At 36.8% G+C, this 21130-nt stretch overlaps 1 protein-coding gene and 1 long non-coding RNA gene across 2 annotated transcripts in view; one reads left to right on the top strand and one right to left on the bottom strand.

Moving 5' to 3' along the window:
- Positions 1 to 21130, bottom strand: part of ADGRV1 (adhesion G protein-coupled receptor V1) — a 594013-nt gene that overhangs the window by 286814 nt on the left and 286069 nt on the right. The window contains exon 83 of the mRNA XM_015140403.3: positions 13078 to 13178. Within this exon, the coding sequence (XP_014995889.3) occupies positions 13078 to 13178 (101 nt within the window). The remainder of the gene's footprint in view (positions 1 to 13077; positions 13179 to 21130) is intronic.
- LOC114678851 (uncharacterized) overlaps positions 18626 to 21130 on the top strand; it is a 36577-nt gene continuing 34072 nt past the window's right edge. The window contains exon 1 of the long non-coding RNA XR_013418181.1: positions 18626 to 18944. This is a non-coding gene — a long non-coding RNA (uncharacterized LOC114678851). The remainder of the gene's footprint in view (positions 18945 to 21130) is intronic.

The following is a 21130-nucleotide window of genomic DNA, read 5'->3' as shown; positions in this document are numbered from 1 at the left end:
GATTGAACACATCTAAATTATAAACCAAGAATTATAATACAATTTGTTTATAAAACATGTAGATCACTACGGATTACATTTAAGAATATGTCGTCTCATCCCAAAATCTCCTTAAGCTGATAAGCAACTTCAGCAAAGTCTCAGGATACAAAATCAATGTGCAAAAATCACAAGCATTCCTATACACCAATTACAGACAAAGAGAGAGCCAAATCATGAGTGAACTCCCATTCACAATTGCTTCAAAGAGAATAAAACACCTAGGAACCCAACTTACAAGGAATGTGATGGACCTCTTCAAGGAGAACAACAAACCACTGCTCAACAAAATAAAAGAGGACACAAACAAATGGAAGAACATTCCATGCTCATGGATAGGAAGAATAAATATCGTTAAAATGGCCATACTGCCCAAGGTAATTTATAGATTCAATGCCATTCCCATCAAGCTACCACTGATTTTCTTCACAGAATTAGAAAAAACTACTTTAAAGTTCATACGAAACTAAAAGAGAGCCTGCATTGACAAGTCAATCCTAAGCCAAAAGAACAAAGCTGGAGGCATCAAGCTACCTGACTTCAAACTATACTACAAGGCTACAGTAGCCAAAACAGCATGGTACTGGTACCAAAACAGAGATACAGACCAATGGAACAGAACAGAGCCCTCAGAAATAATACCACACATCTACAGCCATCTGATCTTTGACAAACCTGACAAAAACAAGAAATGGGGAAAGGATTCCCTATTTAAAAAATGGTGCTGGGAAAACTGGCTAGCCATATGTAGAAAGCTGAAACTGGATCCCTTCCTTATACCTTATGCCAAAATTAATTCAAGATGTATTAAAGACTTAATTGTTAAGATCTAAAACCATAAAAATCCTAGTAGAAGAAAACCTAGGCAATACCATTCGGGACACAAGCATGGGCAAGGACTTCATGTCTGAAACACCAAAAGCAATGGCAATAAAAGTCAAAATTGACAAACAGGATCTAATTAAACTAAAGAGCTTCTGCACAGCAAAAGAAACTACCATCAGAGTGAACTGGCAACCTACAGAATGGGAGAAAAATTTTTGAAATCTACTCATCTGACAAAGGGCTAATATCCAGAATCTACAAAGTACTCAAACAAATTTACAAGAAAAAAACAACCCCATCAAAAAAGGGCAAAGGATATGAACAGATACTTCTCAAAACAAGACATTTATGCAGCCAACAGACACATGAAAAAATGCTCATCATCACTGGTCTTCAGAGAAATGCAAATCAAAACTACAATGAGATACCATCTTACACCAGTTAGAATGACGATCATTAAAAAGTCAGGAAACAACAGGTGCTGGAGAGGATGTGGAGAAATAGGAACACTTTTACACTGTTGGTGGGACTGTAAACTAGTTCAACCATTGTGGAAGACAGTGTGGTGATTCCTCAAGGATCTATAACTAGAAATACCATTTGACCCAGCAATCCCATTGCTGGATATATACCCAAAGGATTATAAATCATGCTGCTATAAAGACACATGCACATGTATGTTTATTGCGGCACTATTCACAATAGCAAAGACTTGGAACCAACCCAAATGTCCATCAATGATAGACTGGATTAAGAAAATGTGGCACATATACACCATAAAATACTATGCAGTCATAAAAAAGGATGAGTTCATATCCTTTGTAGGGACATGGATGAAGCTGGAAACCATCATTCTCAGCAAACTATCGCAAGGACAAAAACAAAAAACAAAAAACAAAAAACCGCACGTTCTCACTCATAGGTGGGAATTGAACAATGAGAACACTTAGACACAGGAAGGGGAACATCACATACCAGGGCCTGTTGCGGGGTGGTGGGAGTGGGGAGGGATAGCATTAGGAGATATACCTAATGTAAATGATGAGTTAATGGGTACAGCATACCAACATGGTACATGTATACATATGTAACAAACCTGCACGTTGTGCACATGTACCCTAGAACTTAAAGTACAATAATTTAAAAAAAGAATATGAATAATTTCTTCTTTAAAATTCTGACTTTAAATTCAGGGTCTTGCTCTGTTTCCCAGGCTGGAGTGCAGTGGTGCAATTATAGCTCATTGCGGGCTCAAACTCCTGGACTCAAAGGATCCTCTAGCCTTAGCCTTCCCAGTAGCTGGGATTACAGGCATGTGCCTCATACCCAGTTCTGGTTTTGTTTTGCTTTAAGGAATTGAGAATATAGGAAGTGCTTATTTTCATGAGAAAATGGTGATAGGTTAGTTTCAGATTGCCAAGAATGTTCTTCATAAGAAAGCCTAAGATTTTTTTTAACTTCGTTGTCTTTCTTATTCATTTAAACAGTTTTTTTTTTAATTGAAAATCTAGTGTGAGCCAAAAGGCCTTTTATGAATGCTAGAAACCGCAATGAACAAGATAGGCAATTCCTGATCTAATGGAGTTGACATTCTAGAAGCAGAAAGGGGAAAAGGGGACAGAATACAACACATGAACGAGAAAATTTAGATATTGATATATGATATGAATAAATGTAACAGTGATGAGACACCATGGGGGCGGGGCTTCTTGGGGAGGCCACTCTGAGGTGGTAACATAAGAGCTGAGTGTGAGTGAATGCTGTATAAATGGAAACATGGATGAGCAAAACACTGGGGCAGAACTTTCCAGGCTTAGGTATTGACTAGAACACAGCATGTAGGACAAGAAGAAGCTGGGCATATTTAAAGAACTGTGCCCACTGTGGCTGTGCTGGGTGAATGTGGAGATGGTACAAGATGAGATCGGAGAATGGTCAGAGACTGATCCTGAGTAAGAGGGAGGTCAGAGTCCCTCTGTTATGTGCAATAGGAAGAAACTGAAGGGGTTAAGAGAGAATGATTAGAGTCAATTTAGTCTTTAAAAGGACCACTCCTGCTGCTGAGAGGAGAACAGATTAAGGAGAAAAGGGTCAGGTTAAAACCATGGAGAAGAGTTTGGAGTCCATAAAAGAAGAAAGGTGGCTTAGGTGAGCAAGATAATGGTGACAATTGAGAGAAGGGATCACAAATGGGATAAACCCAAAAAATAGAGAGTAGAAAAGCATTTAATTCCCAAATATGGTTAACTGAAGTTTTTTTCCTTTCTTTTTTAAGAGACAAGGTCTTTACTACCCAGGCTGGAGTGCAGTGGCACGATCACAGCTCACTGCAGCCTCCAACTCCTGGGCTCAAGCAATTCTCCTGCCTCAACCTCCAGAGTAGCTGGGACTACAGGTGTGCACCACCATGTCTGGCTTTTTAAATTTTTTCTCTGAGCATTTTTTTTAAAAGAAATCTATACTTTAAAAGTTTTAAAAAATGCAAAAATTGAGAATTTGTACTCAAAGATTTTCATTCAACCTTGATCTCTGTCTTGCAGAAGAGTGAGAATCGGGGGATGGGGCTTAGAGGTGCGCTCTGGAGTTGTGGAATTTCTCAGTTTCCACATCAAACCCCATAAAATCACCGGCACATGCCATCACCTACAGATGAATTGTGACCACAAAACCCACTTGGTTGTTGATATTTGACATGTTTTTCAGTTTGGCAATAACATTCGCCCTTACAACCAAAATATAGTGCCTGAAACCAAGCTCCTTCCCACTCCTGGCAGAACACAGAGTATATGTTCCCGGAAGGTGGTATCCGAATAGGGCTCTGCCAGAAAGGCAGTTCTAGACTGCACGCAAAGAATATGGAAAGGCTGTTTTGTCTTTATGACTGATGTTATTTTGGTCTTTTACCTTTTGGCATTGGATATGATATAAAAAAGAATAGTCTCTTCCCTTGGGAACTTAAAGCTCAGCTAGGCAGGTAGGCATCTACATAAAAGGCACTCTGTTGGTACAGCAAGCAGATAAAGCTCAGGAGACACAACTTCATGGGGTTGAGGTCAATGTAAATCTAAAAACCAATTTTATAAGGATCACTCATTTAAAAGTTTCACAGAAGGAAGCAAGATTTCAGAGAGTTACAAAGGAAACTAAAGAGAAGCCTACTAGCACGCTTGGTATAGTAACAGAGTGAATGCTAAAACTGTCTGCAAGAGGACCATGTCATTAGGCTCCATGGAAGTGGATGGAAAAAGGCTACCAGGGTGTCTGAGGGCTCCTCTGTAAAGGGGTGGAGAAGGGGTTACAGAAACACCCTTTGGAGATAGACTTACTTGATCTGAGACCTGGGGCAAGTCACAGAACTGTTTAGTGTCTCAGATTTCTTACACACAATGCAGAGGCAATAATACAAATACTGACTATGCCATCGAGTGCTGGAATTAACATATCAAGTGCTTATCATAGTCCTTAGCAGTACTGTTTCATTAAATAAGTGTCTCTGTATTTTCACAAGACCAGCGCTCTAGCCCTTCAGCTTTGGAGCCAAGTGTCTCTGTATTTTAAAATATAGGTCTATGTCAAATTTCAAATGTATACACACACACATACACAAGCTCACACCATATATATTTTTCTAGATAGGCACGCAATTTTTAAGGTTATAACAATTCAACACAAGCAATGAGGACACAAACACTTAGAAAATACTCAGATTAGGGAAAGAAACTCTTAAAAACTATAAACAAAATTACTGATGGTGTCTACAACAGATAATGCAGACCAACGGAAAAAAATTTCATGGTCTATATTATCTATAGTACAATGACAGGCACAGTTACAGGCTTGACAGAGTCAATTACTGAAAAAGGGTGGGGCCCCAAATTCTCTCCTCCCTTGCAGCTGATTTAAGAAAACCTGAAGCACAGAAAAGCAGACTCAGGGCTCAGGTTCTCCAGAAGGATTCAGTGTTCAACTCAGGGCAGAACCTGAAGGGCCTCTGCACATCGTGAGACAGCAGGAATCCTCCTTACCCTCCTCTTCTGAAATCTCCTTCCCCAGATCTTGTGTTTTGTGCATTTGAACATGATCCACTATGTATCTTCTCAACAACGCTGCAAATCAGGCATTCTTATTATTTTCCTAGTGATTTTTTTTCCACTGTAGTTGACAGATGTTACCCCATCAGTCTCTCTAATTCCAAAACTGAGACGCTTCCCCCTACGCTCCATATTTGTTACAGTTCTTTAGAGCACTCATTAAATATTCATAAAAACTTTTTTCATATGCTGATTTTGTCTAGTCAGAGACATCAAGGAAGTCTTTTAAAAGTCAAGGATAGTTTATGTTACTGAAGCTGTAATAGATGGTTCCAAACCGGTATTTTTTTGGGAAAGTCTGGATTTGCCTCACAAATTTTCCTAGTAACAAAAGCCATGTTGCAAACATGATAATGTCACTGTAGCCTAATTCAGAACATTACTCACTCTTTCTGTTGCTTTGCTACTTCAGCACTTGGGAAAGTCTGAATTTCCCAGTATTGTGACCATGATACTATTTTTGTATCTTCAGTGTCCACTTATTTTCAATTTAGCGAGAACAGTCTACTTGAGCTGAATTTTGAAAGCTTGCTGAGGAAAGGAATTTGATTTTATTATTAAGAGACTTTAAGAAAGACAAATTTGATACATAAAGGAAAATGTAGCCTTAAATAAAAAGAAAGCAAAAATAAAATAACATTTTTTTGGGGGGAGAATTCAATACCTTAATCAATATGCAAATTTCACTCTATTTTGAGTACCAAAATCATTGTAATACTCCAAAGCACACACTTGTGAATAGCATAACATTAATATTTTTGGTTGTAGAATGACTTATATAATTATTTGATAATTGCTAATTATAAATTTGTTTCATGATTGATTGCAAGTTTACATAAAGTTCAATAGTAACAACACCAAAAATGTAAGGCTGTCACAGAAATTTGGATTCAAGAAATGGAAAAAGAAAGCTCAAACTAGAGTTCTAATTTTCTCCTAGATATAACGTGATTAGGTGAGGTGCACTAGCAGGGAGTCACTTGCCTAGACCTAAATAATTCAAATTAATCACAACATATAAATAAACACATGGATCAAAGAGAAACTTACTAGTTCCTATTACCCTTTCAACAAACTTCAATAGGAAGTTCTCTTTCAAGGAAAGAAAATACCAGTGGAGGAGATGGGGGAGACCTGCCCCTTGGGTGGCAGCCCCAGGGGCCAGATTCCCTCCAGCAAACCTTCTATGATCAGAGTCGCCATAATTGTTCTCCACTTCCTGTGCTTTGATTGCCTTCTTCTTTCATTGACTAACTTCACAGCTGTGGTCTGATAGTCTCATCTATTTTCTTCCTACCCATTTACTCTTTAACCTTTTCTAATTTTCATAATTTCTCTCCAAGTTTCTAGGGACCTTGTTCTTGCCAAATTTGAGAACTAATCTCCTCATGATGCACAAATCCTTCCATTTGAAACCTTTTTCCTTCCTTGGCTTCAAAAACTTTAACATTTTTCCAATCCTCTTGTAGTGATCCTTCTCATTCCACATAGCATGGTCTCTAAATGCACGAGTTTTGGAGCCAGACACATCTGGCTTCAATTTCTTCTTCCTTCAATGTTCTACCTATGTAGGTTAGGGCAGGTAACTGAATATCTCTTATTCTCTTTAGGGATGATAACAGTATCCACCTCATTTGGTTGTTATAAGAGTAAATAATGTAGTATGTGTAAATTACTAAATTCAGTGCCATAAAGTCCAGCCCTTAATGACATTAGGTATATGTATTCTATCTACACAGGCTCTCTACCCAACCTGTCTCAGAGAACCTATTTTAAAGTGTCAAGAAGTTCTACATTTATGTAGATAACATCTAAATCTCTATGCTATGGAATCCTTAAACTCCTCACGCTGAAAATTGCACATACCACTCTCCAACTATTAAACCTTTCCACTTTCCTATTTAAGTCAAATGAAACCACTAGTTTCACAGTCACCTTAAAAATCTCTCTCATTTGGTGACAGAGTAAATTTCATTAATTCCTCATTTATGAAGCAACTTAGTATAGCAGTTTAAAAAAGGACTGGAGGCTGGCTGCTGTGTTCAAATACTAGCTGTGTTACTTACCACTATGTGACCTACGGCAGGTAATTCAACTCTTTATGTTGCAATTTCCTAATCTGTAAAATAAGAATAATATTAATACCTACCTCATAATCCCTACCTCTTGTAATATGTAATAAGTATTGCATTAATGTTTAGTAAATAAAATTTGCAATGTGGCTTTTTTATTGATTTAAAGACAGAAGACAAGAAAGTGCAGAAATTTAATAAAGCAAAATACGATATTTTTATTAGTCCTTATTCCTTCCCTTGAATTCTCATTGCCATTACCATTGTCTGAGCTCAGAACCCATCCTAACTGGATGATGGTAAAAGCAATCCACCCAACCTCTCTACTCTCCCTAATTAGAGTCTCTTATTTTCTTTAATTCATTTTTCCTTTAATCCCTCATTGCCAGATTAATCCTTAAAAACACTCCTTTCATATTGTGACTTTTTGGACTAACTCCATTGGTGACTCTGTAACTCCTCATGGTTCTCAGACAATGGGGAGCTGCCTCACCTGCAGTCAAAACTTACCTATTTCTCTGTGGGATCTTTAAGCCTTACTCAAGTGAAAGCAGCCAGGATCACTATAACCACGATGTCTTTGTTCTTGTTCTTTTCCTTGCCTAGAATGTGTCACATGCTAAGTCTTCAAATCTTATGCACTCTTCAACAACCAGGTCAGATTCCATTTCCTCCCCAGAGACTCTGTAAGCTGGGATCCCTTATTCTCAGCCTATGTAGTACTACATAGTATACTACAGAGGAAGAGATTTTTTTCTCTTTATATACTTGGTTCTTACTATGAGGTTAGTGTTTTAGGTTATTATTTACATGCTTCGTGTGTGTGTGTATGCATCTTGCTTGGTATTTCTCATTGCACAGTCTCAATACTGTGCATATGATAGATGAGATGGAAGTGGTCGAGCTGCTGGATGAACAATGGTCTTGACCTGAGATGTGGGTTTGCTCAATTTTTTAGTTTTAATTTCACTATTGAATGTTGAATGGTCACTCAGTCATGAATGTAATAATATTTTCGCCATACATTGAGCATACCTAAATTGAGTCAAATAGTTTAATAAACTCAACTCAACTCATATTCATATCTGTGTGCAGAATGTCTTTATTCATATTCACCAAACTAATCTCTACATGAAGAAAAGATACAGTTAAATACCCCAATATCTACATAAAGACACAGTTAAATACAGTTAATTGTACAAAAAAAAAAAAAAGGCTTACATACTCAATACCTTTGTAGTAGGGCGAGGCCACCTACGAGATCTTGGTAGAAAAGAAGGAACTTGGGGCAGGGGAACTAGTTATATCTTCTTTCTAGTAGTTTATTTTATGTCCAAAACAACACTGAGAAGTTTTGCAAATTTTCAAATGCTATGAGAATGACCAGAATAAAGGCCTTGTTCATACTCTAAATTATCTCTTAGTCCACTTGCCTAAGAACCTTTCCCTTTCTTAGAAAAAAGAAAAAAAAGTCAGAAGGACACAGCAGCAGCCTTTCATTAATTAGGGAAAGATACAAGTGTGCAAGTCATTTTAAAGGCAATAATATTTGAAATGAAACTAAAAAAAATTAATAAATGGGATGTCTTAAATAAAATTTCATACTAAGAAAAAGAGCTTGATTATATGGATTTAGTAATAATAATAACAGCAACAGCAGCAGCAACAACAACCACCAGAGATGTTTTGGGGTCATAATATAGCTAATCTAATATCTTAACAAGTAGGATCTAGAAACCCACCATAGACTCACTGATGCACTATCCGAATTGTAACAAGATGCCGACATTGAAGTTTAGGAAACACTTCGTTGTTACCTTCTTGATCCATTTACATCTGCACTAACATATAATCATAAATGTTCTACTGAAAAACGACCCTCTGCTTCTCAATTTCCTAATCTTCAAAGCAGGATTTAATTTTGATCCTTGTACTTAAACTCCTACATACTTTTTTTTAGCAAAAAAAGTAGAAACAACAAAGGATATTCTGGTTAATAAGTGATTAGCAAAAACTTCCAACTAAGGAAAATTCTGTTCTGACTAATGAACATTTTACCATCTCTATCTTACTCTGCTTCAGTTAAAATATGCTTGTTACATATGTGTCTTCAAGCCTTACTCACACAATGACTTTCTTGTGTTGGCAATCTCAACAAAACAGCGCAAGCTGCTGGAACAGAAACCAGGATTCATAGTATCCAGAAGGAGCCAGCATTTGGGAAGTCAAACAGGACTTCTGCCTTTAGTCATGCATGGTCAAAGATTCCCAAAGATGCTAGATACTCAAAGCAAGAATGACATAATTCCAGATTAAAGCAGAAGCTTTTCGCAAGGGTGTCTGAGTAGGATCCTTCCTGGGAAACAGGACATTGCAAAATGACATCCCAAAATGTTGCAGAATGAGAAAGTGGACAAAAGACAGTAACAGTCCAACTTTTTTAAATTCCAGAGAATAGGTCCCTAAGCTATAGTCTTGCTGGTAGATGTACAGACTTACACACATCATTTCTAGATGAATTTGCTATTTAGTTTCAGAAAATATGTTTACGCTGTACAAATAACAAACCATAGAGAAGAAAAACAAATATTTTCCCTTGTTAAGTATTATTAATCAGAGTAAATACAGTTCTATCTTATCATCATGTTTTCTATGAGGAAACTTCTGTTCTTTTTTTAGATTTGGAAGATTGCTTTTCCTGACAGAACCTCCAGAACTAAGAACCCTGAACTGCAAACTTGCCCTTTGTGACTAGTTGTTTACCAGCCTTATCGGGGCACACATGGGTTGGCAATGTGATTCAAAGATAAAAATCCCAAAGATATAATTAGATGTTTTTCTCAGAAATATCACCCAATACCATGCAAATTTGTTTGCTGTTTTTTCACATCATACTTGAAGCGCCCCACAATTTCTTGCCATTTAATCATTTTCATTTATATAAGTGAGAAAAAAATAACTTGGTATTGAAGAAATATGTATGCATTTGATAAACTGAAAATAGAGACCTCTATCTCAAAGCTTCTGTGACATAATAAACACATTTTTCTGTATCAATAACACACTTAATGCTCATAAATATAGTGATGAAAGTGATTTTATGTCCCTGAATTTGAACATATATAAGCAGTAGAAAGATATATTCAAACCAGTGGAGTACAATCTTTTCTTATGGCACTTTTGCATTTAATTAAATTCTGAATAAAGAGGATAAAAAGACAAAGGTAGGAAACCACAAATATGTATTTGCTATGCTGCAGACCAACACCCTCTAGCCCAGTTAAAGAAGTACTATGAAAGCATCTCTCAAATTTTTTACTGAATGCTGTCATGGCTAGAGACTGGCAAATTTAAGGGAGAAAAATAAATCTTCTACTGCCACCTACTGGTATTTTATAGTCGATGATTTTCAAAGGGGCTATAATGACAAACTCCAGATTAAAGCAGAATCTTGATTTTTAAAGCAGGAATCATCTTTGGATTTGTATCTATATTCCTCCAATCATGAATATATATATATACACACACACACATACATACATACATACACACATACATACATACATACACACATACACACAATAAATTATGGTTATAATAGTCCACATATTTCTAGAAGTGGAAAGTAGAGCTAGACGAGCATATTTTCCTGACTTTCTGATTCCTGACTTTCTGATTCCATTATACCACATTGCTCCAAAAGGAAATCCAGGACTATTGCATTTCTATTCTTCCCTTCTCTACAAAAGCCATTCTATTTAGTCCTAGTTCATTAATAAAGATTTGAAAATGAATGGTCTTGGCAGACTTGTCTGCAAAGTATTCACAACTCAAACACTCTAGGTCAGCTACAGAATTTTCCCTCTTAGCTAAAGAACCATAGGCCAAGCCTGTATTTTTTGAAGACTTCTCTAGAGTTAAACTCAATCTCCAAAAATGACAATATAACATTGACAGCGGATCCCAAATGAAAGATCCAAGTCTGGAACTGTAATAACTCCTGTTGGAAGATTCTATAACTGGAGCTATAAACATGACTTTAAAATTTATGTAGGGTGGGGGCCCAACTTACTGTAGTCAGCTTCTTGTTTTGGGGGCCGAAGAATTTTTTAAAGCCTTATCTAAAAGGTTTTAAGGGAGATAACTATTCTTCTTAACTCAGAGGGTATTTTTAAATCTAAGTAGATAAAGCATTTTGAAATAAACTATCTTCTATCAATAATACACCAATTCTTCCTGCCAAAAATGAGATATGAAAATGCTTTTTCAGTTATTTCATGTCACAAGTCATACATTACATGATTGTTCATGCTACCTTGTTTCATTTATCCTAAAAATATACTGAAAAACATGGATATGACTAACCGTTTTCTCCAAAATCAATGTTAAATACAACATGAATCAAAAGTTAATGCTCCAACATAGAAATCCTGGTTTTGTCTTTCACACCCCTAGACATGAGCAAATTTGTCTGCTAGGACACTGAAGAGTTGTCTGTAATTCTATAGTGCTATAATTAAGTCTTGCACAAATTCTGCTGCCAAAAAATCACCAGAGTGGGTAGTGAATACAGCCAAGTAAACTCTAATTATGGAAGGCGGGTTTTCTAATATATTAGATTCAAGAAGCAAAGGCGAGATCAAACAGCTAAGGCAGGTCACAAAGGCAATATAAATAGCCTTGTGAAATTCAAAGCAAGCCCCTTTGGTAACCACTGCTACTTCTCATAGCTCATAGGGCCTTTAAAAACCCAATCAGAGACCTCTGTGTAGAATCCAGCACTTAATTATTCCCTGAAAAATAGAGTGTGGAATTTACAGGCCATTTTCACTCTTAGAACAAAAAAGTGTGACAGAATCCCAATATTTAAGATAATTTTCCATTTTATATTTCAGCTCCACCACAAATGCTATTTTTTTCAAGTTCTATCAGAGTTCAATAAATGCACTTTAGCATTCTAAAAAAACTATGCAAATCATGTCTATAGCACAATAAATGCACACAAATTGAATACACACATATGACCAGCACCCAATCAATAGAGTATTGTCTGCATTGCAGTAGTGTCTCTCCATCCAGAAGAGTGGGATTTTCTAATTTTATAAAACAATATTAAAAAGTATCTCAATAAGAACATTATATAGAATATTCTTTCTGCCTGGATCTATAATTTCAGCCTTAAAGTAGAAGTAATTATGCTTTTTTTCCTTTGCCTATATAAATGTCTAGGCCCTTTTTAGTCCTTATCAACAAACTGAATTTTCACTCATTTGAGTCCCAGCTCAATATCATCTCCTCTAAGAAGACTTTCTTGACCTTCAGAGAAAAAAAAAAAAAAAAAAATGAATTAAGCCTTCATCTATTTTCATAGAGTAGTTTGCAAATGGTCTATGTTCACACATCACACTGAATTATAGTTACTTATATGTACATCTGCTTTTCTAGACTATAAACACTGTATGGATAGAAAAAGCATCTAATTTCATCTTTTGTTCTGGTTTCTGTGCTTTACACAGTGCTTTAAACTAGATACTTTAAATTAACATTGCTAATAAGTCAATGTTTTTCACAGTTTCTTCTACCATAGAAAACTGATTGATTTTTCAAAAGAAAATGTTCTATCAAACTATTATATTATAGGAAACAATACAAAGTGTCCAGATACTTCAAAAGTTTACATCATCTTAACGTCCTACACATAAAGAATTTATAACACAGCATATTTCAAACAGATTAATAAAATATGTTAATTTTAATGTATATATAAATTACAAACACATTCAGCATATATTAGCTGACAAAATGATACTTTGTGATAAGAAGCTTTTTTTGTAAGTGATGATATTAAGGTGCTTCTCTGTAGAAAGAAGCATTTTAGGCCTAATTTTCCTTACATGACTCTCCTAGCCCCATTCTCTTCCACTGCAAAAGTAAACAAGTTTATTTCAACTAAGTTGAGATTAAACTTTACTTTTACACTCAGTTCAAGGACCAAAGAAGAAGAAACACAGACATCTCATGATAAATCATAAATGCCAGCACTCTCCTACCTGTGTACATAAGCTGGCTGCCATCATGTGAGTCAGAAGTTTAGCTGCAAACATGGAGTACCTGGCACAGAAGATATGGGAAAGAACAGCCAAGCAAAGACCTGTAGGAACAAAAAAGTCCACGTATGGCTTAATAATCCACGAAGATTCTAACAGCATCATAGCAAGAATCTTTGGCAGCAGCTAGGCATGTCAGGTCTGCCACCTGCCTCTGCCCAGTACCTCTGGAAAAGATGACATGGCAATTGTAATCTACTCCATTTTCCATGACAAGTAAGATCTTCACACTTAGCAGTCAAGCCCAATGGATAACTATAAATATCTACATGTTCACTTCTCCACTAAAAATAAATTACAAATTAAGCAGATTAATAATTTTATTAGGCCCTTGGTTTTCTATATTTACAGAAGTCAAGTTTTATTGTTTAAGAAAAAATCAAATTGGAATCCAACTTTCTAAGAACAGGTGGCTTGGGGAAATAGAAATATTCAGGTACGTGAATAGGATTTTTCAGTCATAAAATTTTGAATGGTACTACCAAAACTCAGGTTTGGTAATTAACCCTTTCTTATCCACTAGAAGTAGTTATGTAATTACAATAGTGTTAATTATGAATTTTAAAGGCAACTTTGCACTACTGGATGCCCAAACCAGGAAGAAAATGTGCTATTTTCTCCAAAATGACTTTTAACTTAAACTTCTAAATTTCTAAGTTGTATGAAGAAAATTATTCTTATTATCTTTGAGTTTGTTTGAATTCGCCTGTTTACACAACTTTAAGGGGATAGTCAGAACCTTAGCACTAATCCAAGAAATCTTTTATCTTGCAATTCATATACATTTCTTTTAATGTTAGATTTTTAAAGGCAGAATATACACGTATTTTAAAAATATTTTCTGCCTTTTAAGACTTAAATGTGCTGCATATGATAACCTATTTGCTTTTTCCCTTAAGTATTTTACCCCACTCTTATTCTCAGTAGGTTATTTCATCTAAGGATTACTGAAACATAACAGCAATTGACATATGTATACTGCTTTGCCATGTACTTTGCACATATTACCTTGTTTAGTTATATCAATGCCTCCTTAATAAACAGGAGGCACTGCACTCATTAAACATTTTGTTTTCTTTTGAAGCTGTGGAACAAACTTTCAGAATACATTGCATGTTGGCATAAGTGGACTGGGCATCTGCAAAAGGTCTACATGGGGTCTTGTGACTCATTTTCTCATAATTTCTTTTTGAGAAACCATTTGAGTTATATTTTAACCAGGTAGACAAGGCTCTCCACAACAAGGGAGGCTTTGCATTAGTCAAGGCTTTTGGCCTAGAAATTTGGCCAAGATATCTGGAGCAATCCGTTTTTTGGGAAGGCTTCCATGGGGTGTTCTGGAACACGTGTGTAGGTCCTGGGGCTGGCTTCAAAATCCACCCACATAAGTACAGAGTGTATCTTCAGAAACTGCAGAGTCATGCCAGATATTGTGCATCTTGACCCAGGTAGTCTATATTCTATTAGAGCGGATGCTCAGAACTCAAGTAATGTATACTTTGAACTCCCTAGGATGATAAAAGCCAGTTTAAATTCAAGGCTTGAGTGTGTGAATGTGCATGCGTGTGTCTCCGTGTGTGTGTGAGTAATATATCGACTTTAAAGCAGGGCTTGCAAGGTTTTCTTTTTCATTTTAAGGCACATGATCACAAATATGTGCTCTGCTGTAAGTTTACTGCGGTAGACGATAACAATGCGAGGCAAGGGATTAGTGCTGAGCAAGGAGAAATACACAAGTCAACTGTTTGTTCTAGTGCACAAGAAGAGCTTATTTATAGCCTTTCCTTTAATTTAGTAATGCTCTATTATACTCCTGTTTCATGATATACATTTAGTATACTAAATTTGACCAGCTCAGAAATATTTAATTAAGTATATTAGGCTTCAATTAAAATGCTAGCATGACACCTGGTGGCAGTTCAAGATTCAAAGCCAGTGGCAGGAAGACAGGCGAGATTCTACTAGCCTATAACGCGTCATAGTTATCTAGATGCGTTTTTTTACGTAGGGGAGAAGAATATTGCTAAAAACCTCAAACAGACCGGGTCCTAGTCTAGGGAAACTCATCTAGCTTGGGTGAGGGTATTAAATACCTAAAATTTAAAGAAATAATTATTTCAATTATCAGGTTTCTAAGACACTATAAACTAAATACTTACCTTTTATTTTTTCATCTGAAATTAAATAGCTATATTTAACATCTATTTAAACTTAGAAATCATTTTTTTAACTGCAGAAACTTTTCGGTTTAAATTCCTTAATATAAATATGCAAATTACAAAGCATAAAGTGTTATAACTATAAATAGAATGATTTTTAAAAAAATAAAGTATAGCCGGGCGTGGTGGCTCACGCCTGTAATTCCAGCACTTTGGGAGGCCGAGGTGGGCAGATCACAAAGTCAGGAGATCAAGACCATCCTGGTTAACACGGTGAAACCCTGTGTCTACTAAAAATAAAAAAATTAGCTGGGCGTGGTGGCATGCACCTGTAGTCCCAGCTACCCGGGAGGCTGAGGCAGGAAAATCACTTGAACCCTGGAGGCAGAGGTTGCAGTGAGTTAGGATTGCACCACTGCAATCCAGCCTGGGCGACAGAGCAAGACTCCGTCTCAAAAAAAAAAAAGATAAATAAATAAAAATTTTAAAAAACAAAGTATCACAATTCCAGGTATTACTTAAAGGTATACTCTGAACAGTTTTAAAAAAAACCAGATTTCTTGGCAATGATGTAGACAAAACAAGCAGCTAATTGAGTAATCTGCCTTTTCTTTTTTTTCCTACCACTATGTAGATTACAGATTTGATTCTAAAAGAACATCTAATTAGTAAAGAACAGCTAAAGTCTTTTATTATCACACTTGACTACAGATTCCCCTGTCTATCCACACAATATCTGAAAGTTTGTATGCATATAAACATATGAAATATTTGTACATAAATTACATATGTGCATTACATATGTTTGTAAACATCTTTATTATTTGGCATCACTTAAGAATGAGAGATACTTTCCAAATAACTTAAATTTACTCCTTCACAAGACAAGTATTAGTACGTTTTCTCATGAAATTTTCCTTAAAATATTTATGAATTATCTGTTTATCTGTCTGCCTTCTCTACAGAAAAATTCAAATAAAACCAAATTATCATTATTTCATTATTAAGTCCACTATTAGCTTTTCAGTTTAGGCTTTTTTTTTGAGACGGAGTCTCGCTCTGCCGCCCAGGCTGGAGTGCAGTGGCTGGATCTCAGCTCACTGTAAGCTCCGCCTCCCGCGTTCACGCCATTCTCCTGCCTCAGCCTCCCGAGTAGCTGGACTACAGGCGCCCGCCACCTCGCCCGGCTAGTTTTTTTTTTTTTTGTATTTTTTAGTAGAGACGGGGTTTCACCGTGTTAGCCAGGATGGTCTCGATCTCCTGACCTCGTGATCTGCCCGTCTCGGCCTCCCAAAGTGCTGGGATTACAGGCTTGAGCCACCGTGCCCGCGGCCAGGCTTTTTTTTATCTATTATCCTACCTAATGTATTAAGTTGGTGCAAAAATAATTACGGTTTTGGCAACTAATTTTTTTTTTTTTTGAGACGGAGTCTCGCTCTGTCGCCCAGGCTGGAGTACAGTGACCGGATCTCAGCTCACTGCAAGCTCCGCCTCCCGGGTTCACGCCATTCTCCTGCCTCAGCTTCCCAAGTAGCTGGGACTACAGGCGCCCGCCACCTCGCCCGGCTAGGTGTTTTTGTATTTTTTAGTAGAGACAGGGTTTCACCGTGTTAGCCAGGATGGTCTCGATCTCCTGACCTCGTGATCCACCCGTCTCAGCCTCCCAAAGTGCTGGGATTACAGGCTTGAGCCACCGCGTGCGGCCTTGGCAACTAATTTTAATTAATTTTAATTTCAAAAACTGCAGTTACTTTTGCACCAACCTAACTGCTGTGCTTGTCACTTTTTCTACTTTTTGGTGCTTATCACTATTGATTCCCATGTTTCTCATCAGCATAATGCCTCTGTCCTCAGCATAATGCCTTTTCGTTACTGCTGCTAATAAGCTAAAGGCACAAAACCCTACCTCTACTAAAAATACAAACATTAGCTGGGCATCGTGGCGGGCACCTGTAATCCCAGCTACTCAAGAAGCTGAGGCAGGAGAAGTGCTTGAATTCCGGAGGTGGAGGTTACAATGAACAGAGATCGGACCATTGTACTCCAGCCTGGGCAACAAGAGTGAAACTCTGTCTCAAAAAAAAAAAAAAAAAAAGATTTCTAGTATGAACAAAAGTCAGCATGAAGGATTTTACAGTATAAAAGTTCTGTGTATTAGGGGAAAGGAGTTATTCTAGAGGGATGAGGTTTCCAGGAGATCACTCTCCAGATAAACAGGTGGTTGAACTTAACGCTGTTCAATACAATAGCCACTAGTCACATGTGGGCATTTAAGTTTAAATTTTCATTACTATTATTATTATGTTTTAAGAGACAGAGTCTTGCTCAGTCACCCAGGCTGGAGTGCAGTGGCATGGTCATAGCTCACTGCAGCCTTGAACTCCTGAGCTCAAGCAATCCTCCTATCTCAGCCACCTGAGTAGCTAGGACTATAGCACGTGCCATCATGCTTGGCTTTTTTTTTTTTTTTTTTTTTACTTTTTGTAGAGAGAGGGTCTCACTATGTTGCCCAGGCTGGTCTTGAACTCCTGGCCTCCCAAAGTGCTGAGATTAAAGGCATGAGCCACAGCACCCAGCCTTAAATTTAAATTTTCATTAATTAAAATGAAATAGAATTAAAAATTCAGCTTTCCAATTGTATAAGCCATATTTCAAGGGCTCAGGCACCACTGGTGGCTAGTGGCTACCATAGTAGACAGTGTAAAATATCCCCATTATCCTGGAAAACTCTGTTGGAGAGTGTTGTATTAAACTATCCTAAGTGAAAGCAAGAAAAAATATGCCATATTTTAAAATAATTTTTTACATTATCCAGGCTTGGTGGCACGTGCCTGTAATCCCAGCTACCCAGGGGGCTGAGGCAGGAGACTCGCTTGAGCCCAGAAGGCAGAAGTTGCAGTGAGCCGAGACCACACCACTGCACTCCAGCCTGGGCAACAGAGAGAGACTTCATCTCAAAATAAATAAAATAATTTTTATTAAAAATGGCTACAATAATATGGTATGGCACTTGAAAGTATGAACTTGACACATAGCAAAAATACATCTCATTATTGGAGGATATCATCAGATCAATACTGTATATTTATTTACTTAACAAACATCTATTAAAACTATTGTATGTCAGGCTGGTGTAGTGACTCACAGCTGTAATTCAAGCACTTTGGGAGATTCAGGCAGGAGGATCGCTTGAGGCCAGACGTTTTAGAGACCAGCCTGAGCAAAACAGTAGGAACTCCTGCGCCCACCTGCCTCACTCCCACCATCTCTACAAAACAACCAATGAACTAGTATATGTCAGGGACTGCTGGGCAATGTTCAGAAAGATAAACCCTTGCTGCTCTTTCAGTGCTTGTCTCTCTATTTCTATCTGGATCTTCTCCAAGACAAAGACTAGTTATGAAAGGGCACAGAATATAATTCTGATCAAAAAGCAGCAAGGGAAAACATTCTGGGTGGCTTTTAGGAAAGTTTTCACTGCTGTTAAAACTGGACCCAAATAAGAGCTTTTCCCTTGGCAAGCCTGGACATTGCTAGTGTGATGCTTGGAGTTGCTACAGCCAACTTAAGATCATGTACAGACAAAGCTGATGGAAAAAAATCTTTGAGGATAAAAAGAGAAGAGCCTGGGCTCCTGACAATACCATTAAGGTACTGAATTAATCAATCTGGGAATTAAATCCGTTTGTTTAAGATATCTTTGAACTGTCATCTGTTACTTGTAGCCAAACTCATCCCAAATAATATGTCCATATTGGCCAGGCATGGTGGTTCACACTTGTAATCCCAGCACTTTGGCAGGGTGAGGTGGAAAGATCGCTTGAGTCCAGGAGTTGAGACCAGCCTGGGCCGCATGGCGAAACCCTATCTCTATAAAAAATACAAAAATTTGCCAAGTATGGTGGTGCTCCATCTCAAAAAAAAAAAAAGATTACAAGACTATAAGAGTTGTATTCAGAGTCAAACTCAATGCAGTAGCCTAACCAATAGTCTTATCTTTGATAGCACAATATCAAAAGAGTTATGGGAAGGCAGAGTAGGCTTCCTTGACATCCTCAAAATAGCAATGATGTGTATCTCAAACCATGCTGAAGTTTCTTAATAATTATACTACAAAATTATGGCTTTATTATCTGATTATTTTAAGTTATACTTCTACCAAGCCATCTTTGTGTTGAGTTCCATAATGCTGCACTCTAATGCACATAGCGATGGATGATTTGTCCTTTCATTTTAACCTCAAGGAATGATCTTAGTTTAATTTTCTGATAGTTGGCAAACTAGTTTACAAATTTAAGTCACATGTATATGCCCTTTCCTTTCATCTTTCTAAGCTGAGAAGTGGTAAGCTTTTTGGCCTTTACACCTATTTCACACACTAGGGTAGTTCTGCTCTAGTATAGTAAATAGAACTGCAAACTAGAATTGGGACCGATACATTGTGATCTACTCTGTATTTTAAAAAAAGGTTAAATTCCTAATTGTATATTGCTGTATTTCAGGAAAAGTACTAGCAAACTGCTATCAAGTTCAGAGGGATATTCGATGTGTCCTGACCTAAATTATAGAATATGTAGATAAGATATATAAAGAATATGTATATAAGATATATAAAATTCTCTTTTCTGGTTCCTGGGGATCCATCAGAGGGATGGGAATTCATCCAGCTCTGAGGGATGAGCCGGAACTGAGGTACAAAGACAAGACTTTGTGTCTCCTTATCGACAGAACATGCAATTACATAACAATATGACATGGACAGAGAGAATAAAATAATTTCAAATATGACGCCAAGTCAAAAGTGATAAAAGCAGATACTAACATTTAGGTGTTGATTCTCAAATACATGAGCAAATCCATGTAGCCTTTTCTAGAATAAGTTGCAGAAAATATACACAGGTATTTACTAACGATTCTCCAGGAAACCCATTATAGTCAGTCCTACTAGTTTTCTATACAATCCAGATAACATTCTCTCTTCAGTTTTTAAAACTCCTTTTTTTTTTTGATGTTCAGTCTTTGGGAACAAGCAAGGGATTTTGTGGGTCATAGCAGCACATAAACCTATGTCTCGATGAAAACATTTAAAGTGACATCTAGATTGTATTTCAACATTGTACCTTTTGATATTATTTCATCATTCTATAAAATTGATTTGCTCTTTAAATATATTAGCATAAAAGTAAAATAGGATGTCTCCATCTGATTTTGGAACCATATGGACCTAGAAGATTCTATTAAGTAAGAAATGTCATCCTTTATGAAAGATATTAAGAATAAGAAGTTATTAACTTGCTATTGAATTGAAGTTAGGTTCAGAATTAAAACACATTAAAGAAAATTTATAACTATATAAAATAAAGTTATATTGGAAAGACTGGCAACCAGAACAAAGAATATTAATTAATTACTTGATTCTATCTCCAGAAAAACTTCCTAAAAGATAATGACTATTAGAGACTGTTTGCATACCAAATACAAGAGATATGCATTCAATAATAATCACATTTACGGACAAAATATCACTAAAGCAGAATGTTAGAAAAGTCTCACTTCATATATTTACCACCCTGTTACATAGATACAATTTGTAATCAAATATCATGGGTGGAAAAAATGAAGTACAGAGAAACTAAGTAATTTGATCCAGGTCCCACAACTAGCTAACAGCATAATTAGGATTTGAACCCAAGCAGTCTGGCTCCAAAGTTTGCATTTTTTAACCATTATCCTATACCCAGCTCTTAATTTAATTCACTATATAGCACCTTGTTCATAGAAAAAGTTGTGGGGCTGTAAGAAGAGTATCAGGGCACAGAATGGGTGAGGGTGGGGCA

The sequence above is a fragment of the Macaca mulatta genome, chromosome 6, assembly GCF_049350105.2.
Source record: "Macaca mulatta isolate MMU2019108-1 chromosome 6, T2T-MMU8v2.0, whole genome shotgun sequence".
Classification (NCBI taxonomy): domain Eukaryota; kingdom Metazoa; phylum Chordata; class Mammalia; order Primates; family Cercopithecidae; genus Macaca; species Macaca mulatta.
This window is presented reverse-complemented; position numbering and strand designations above follow the sequence as displayed.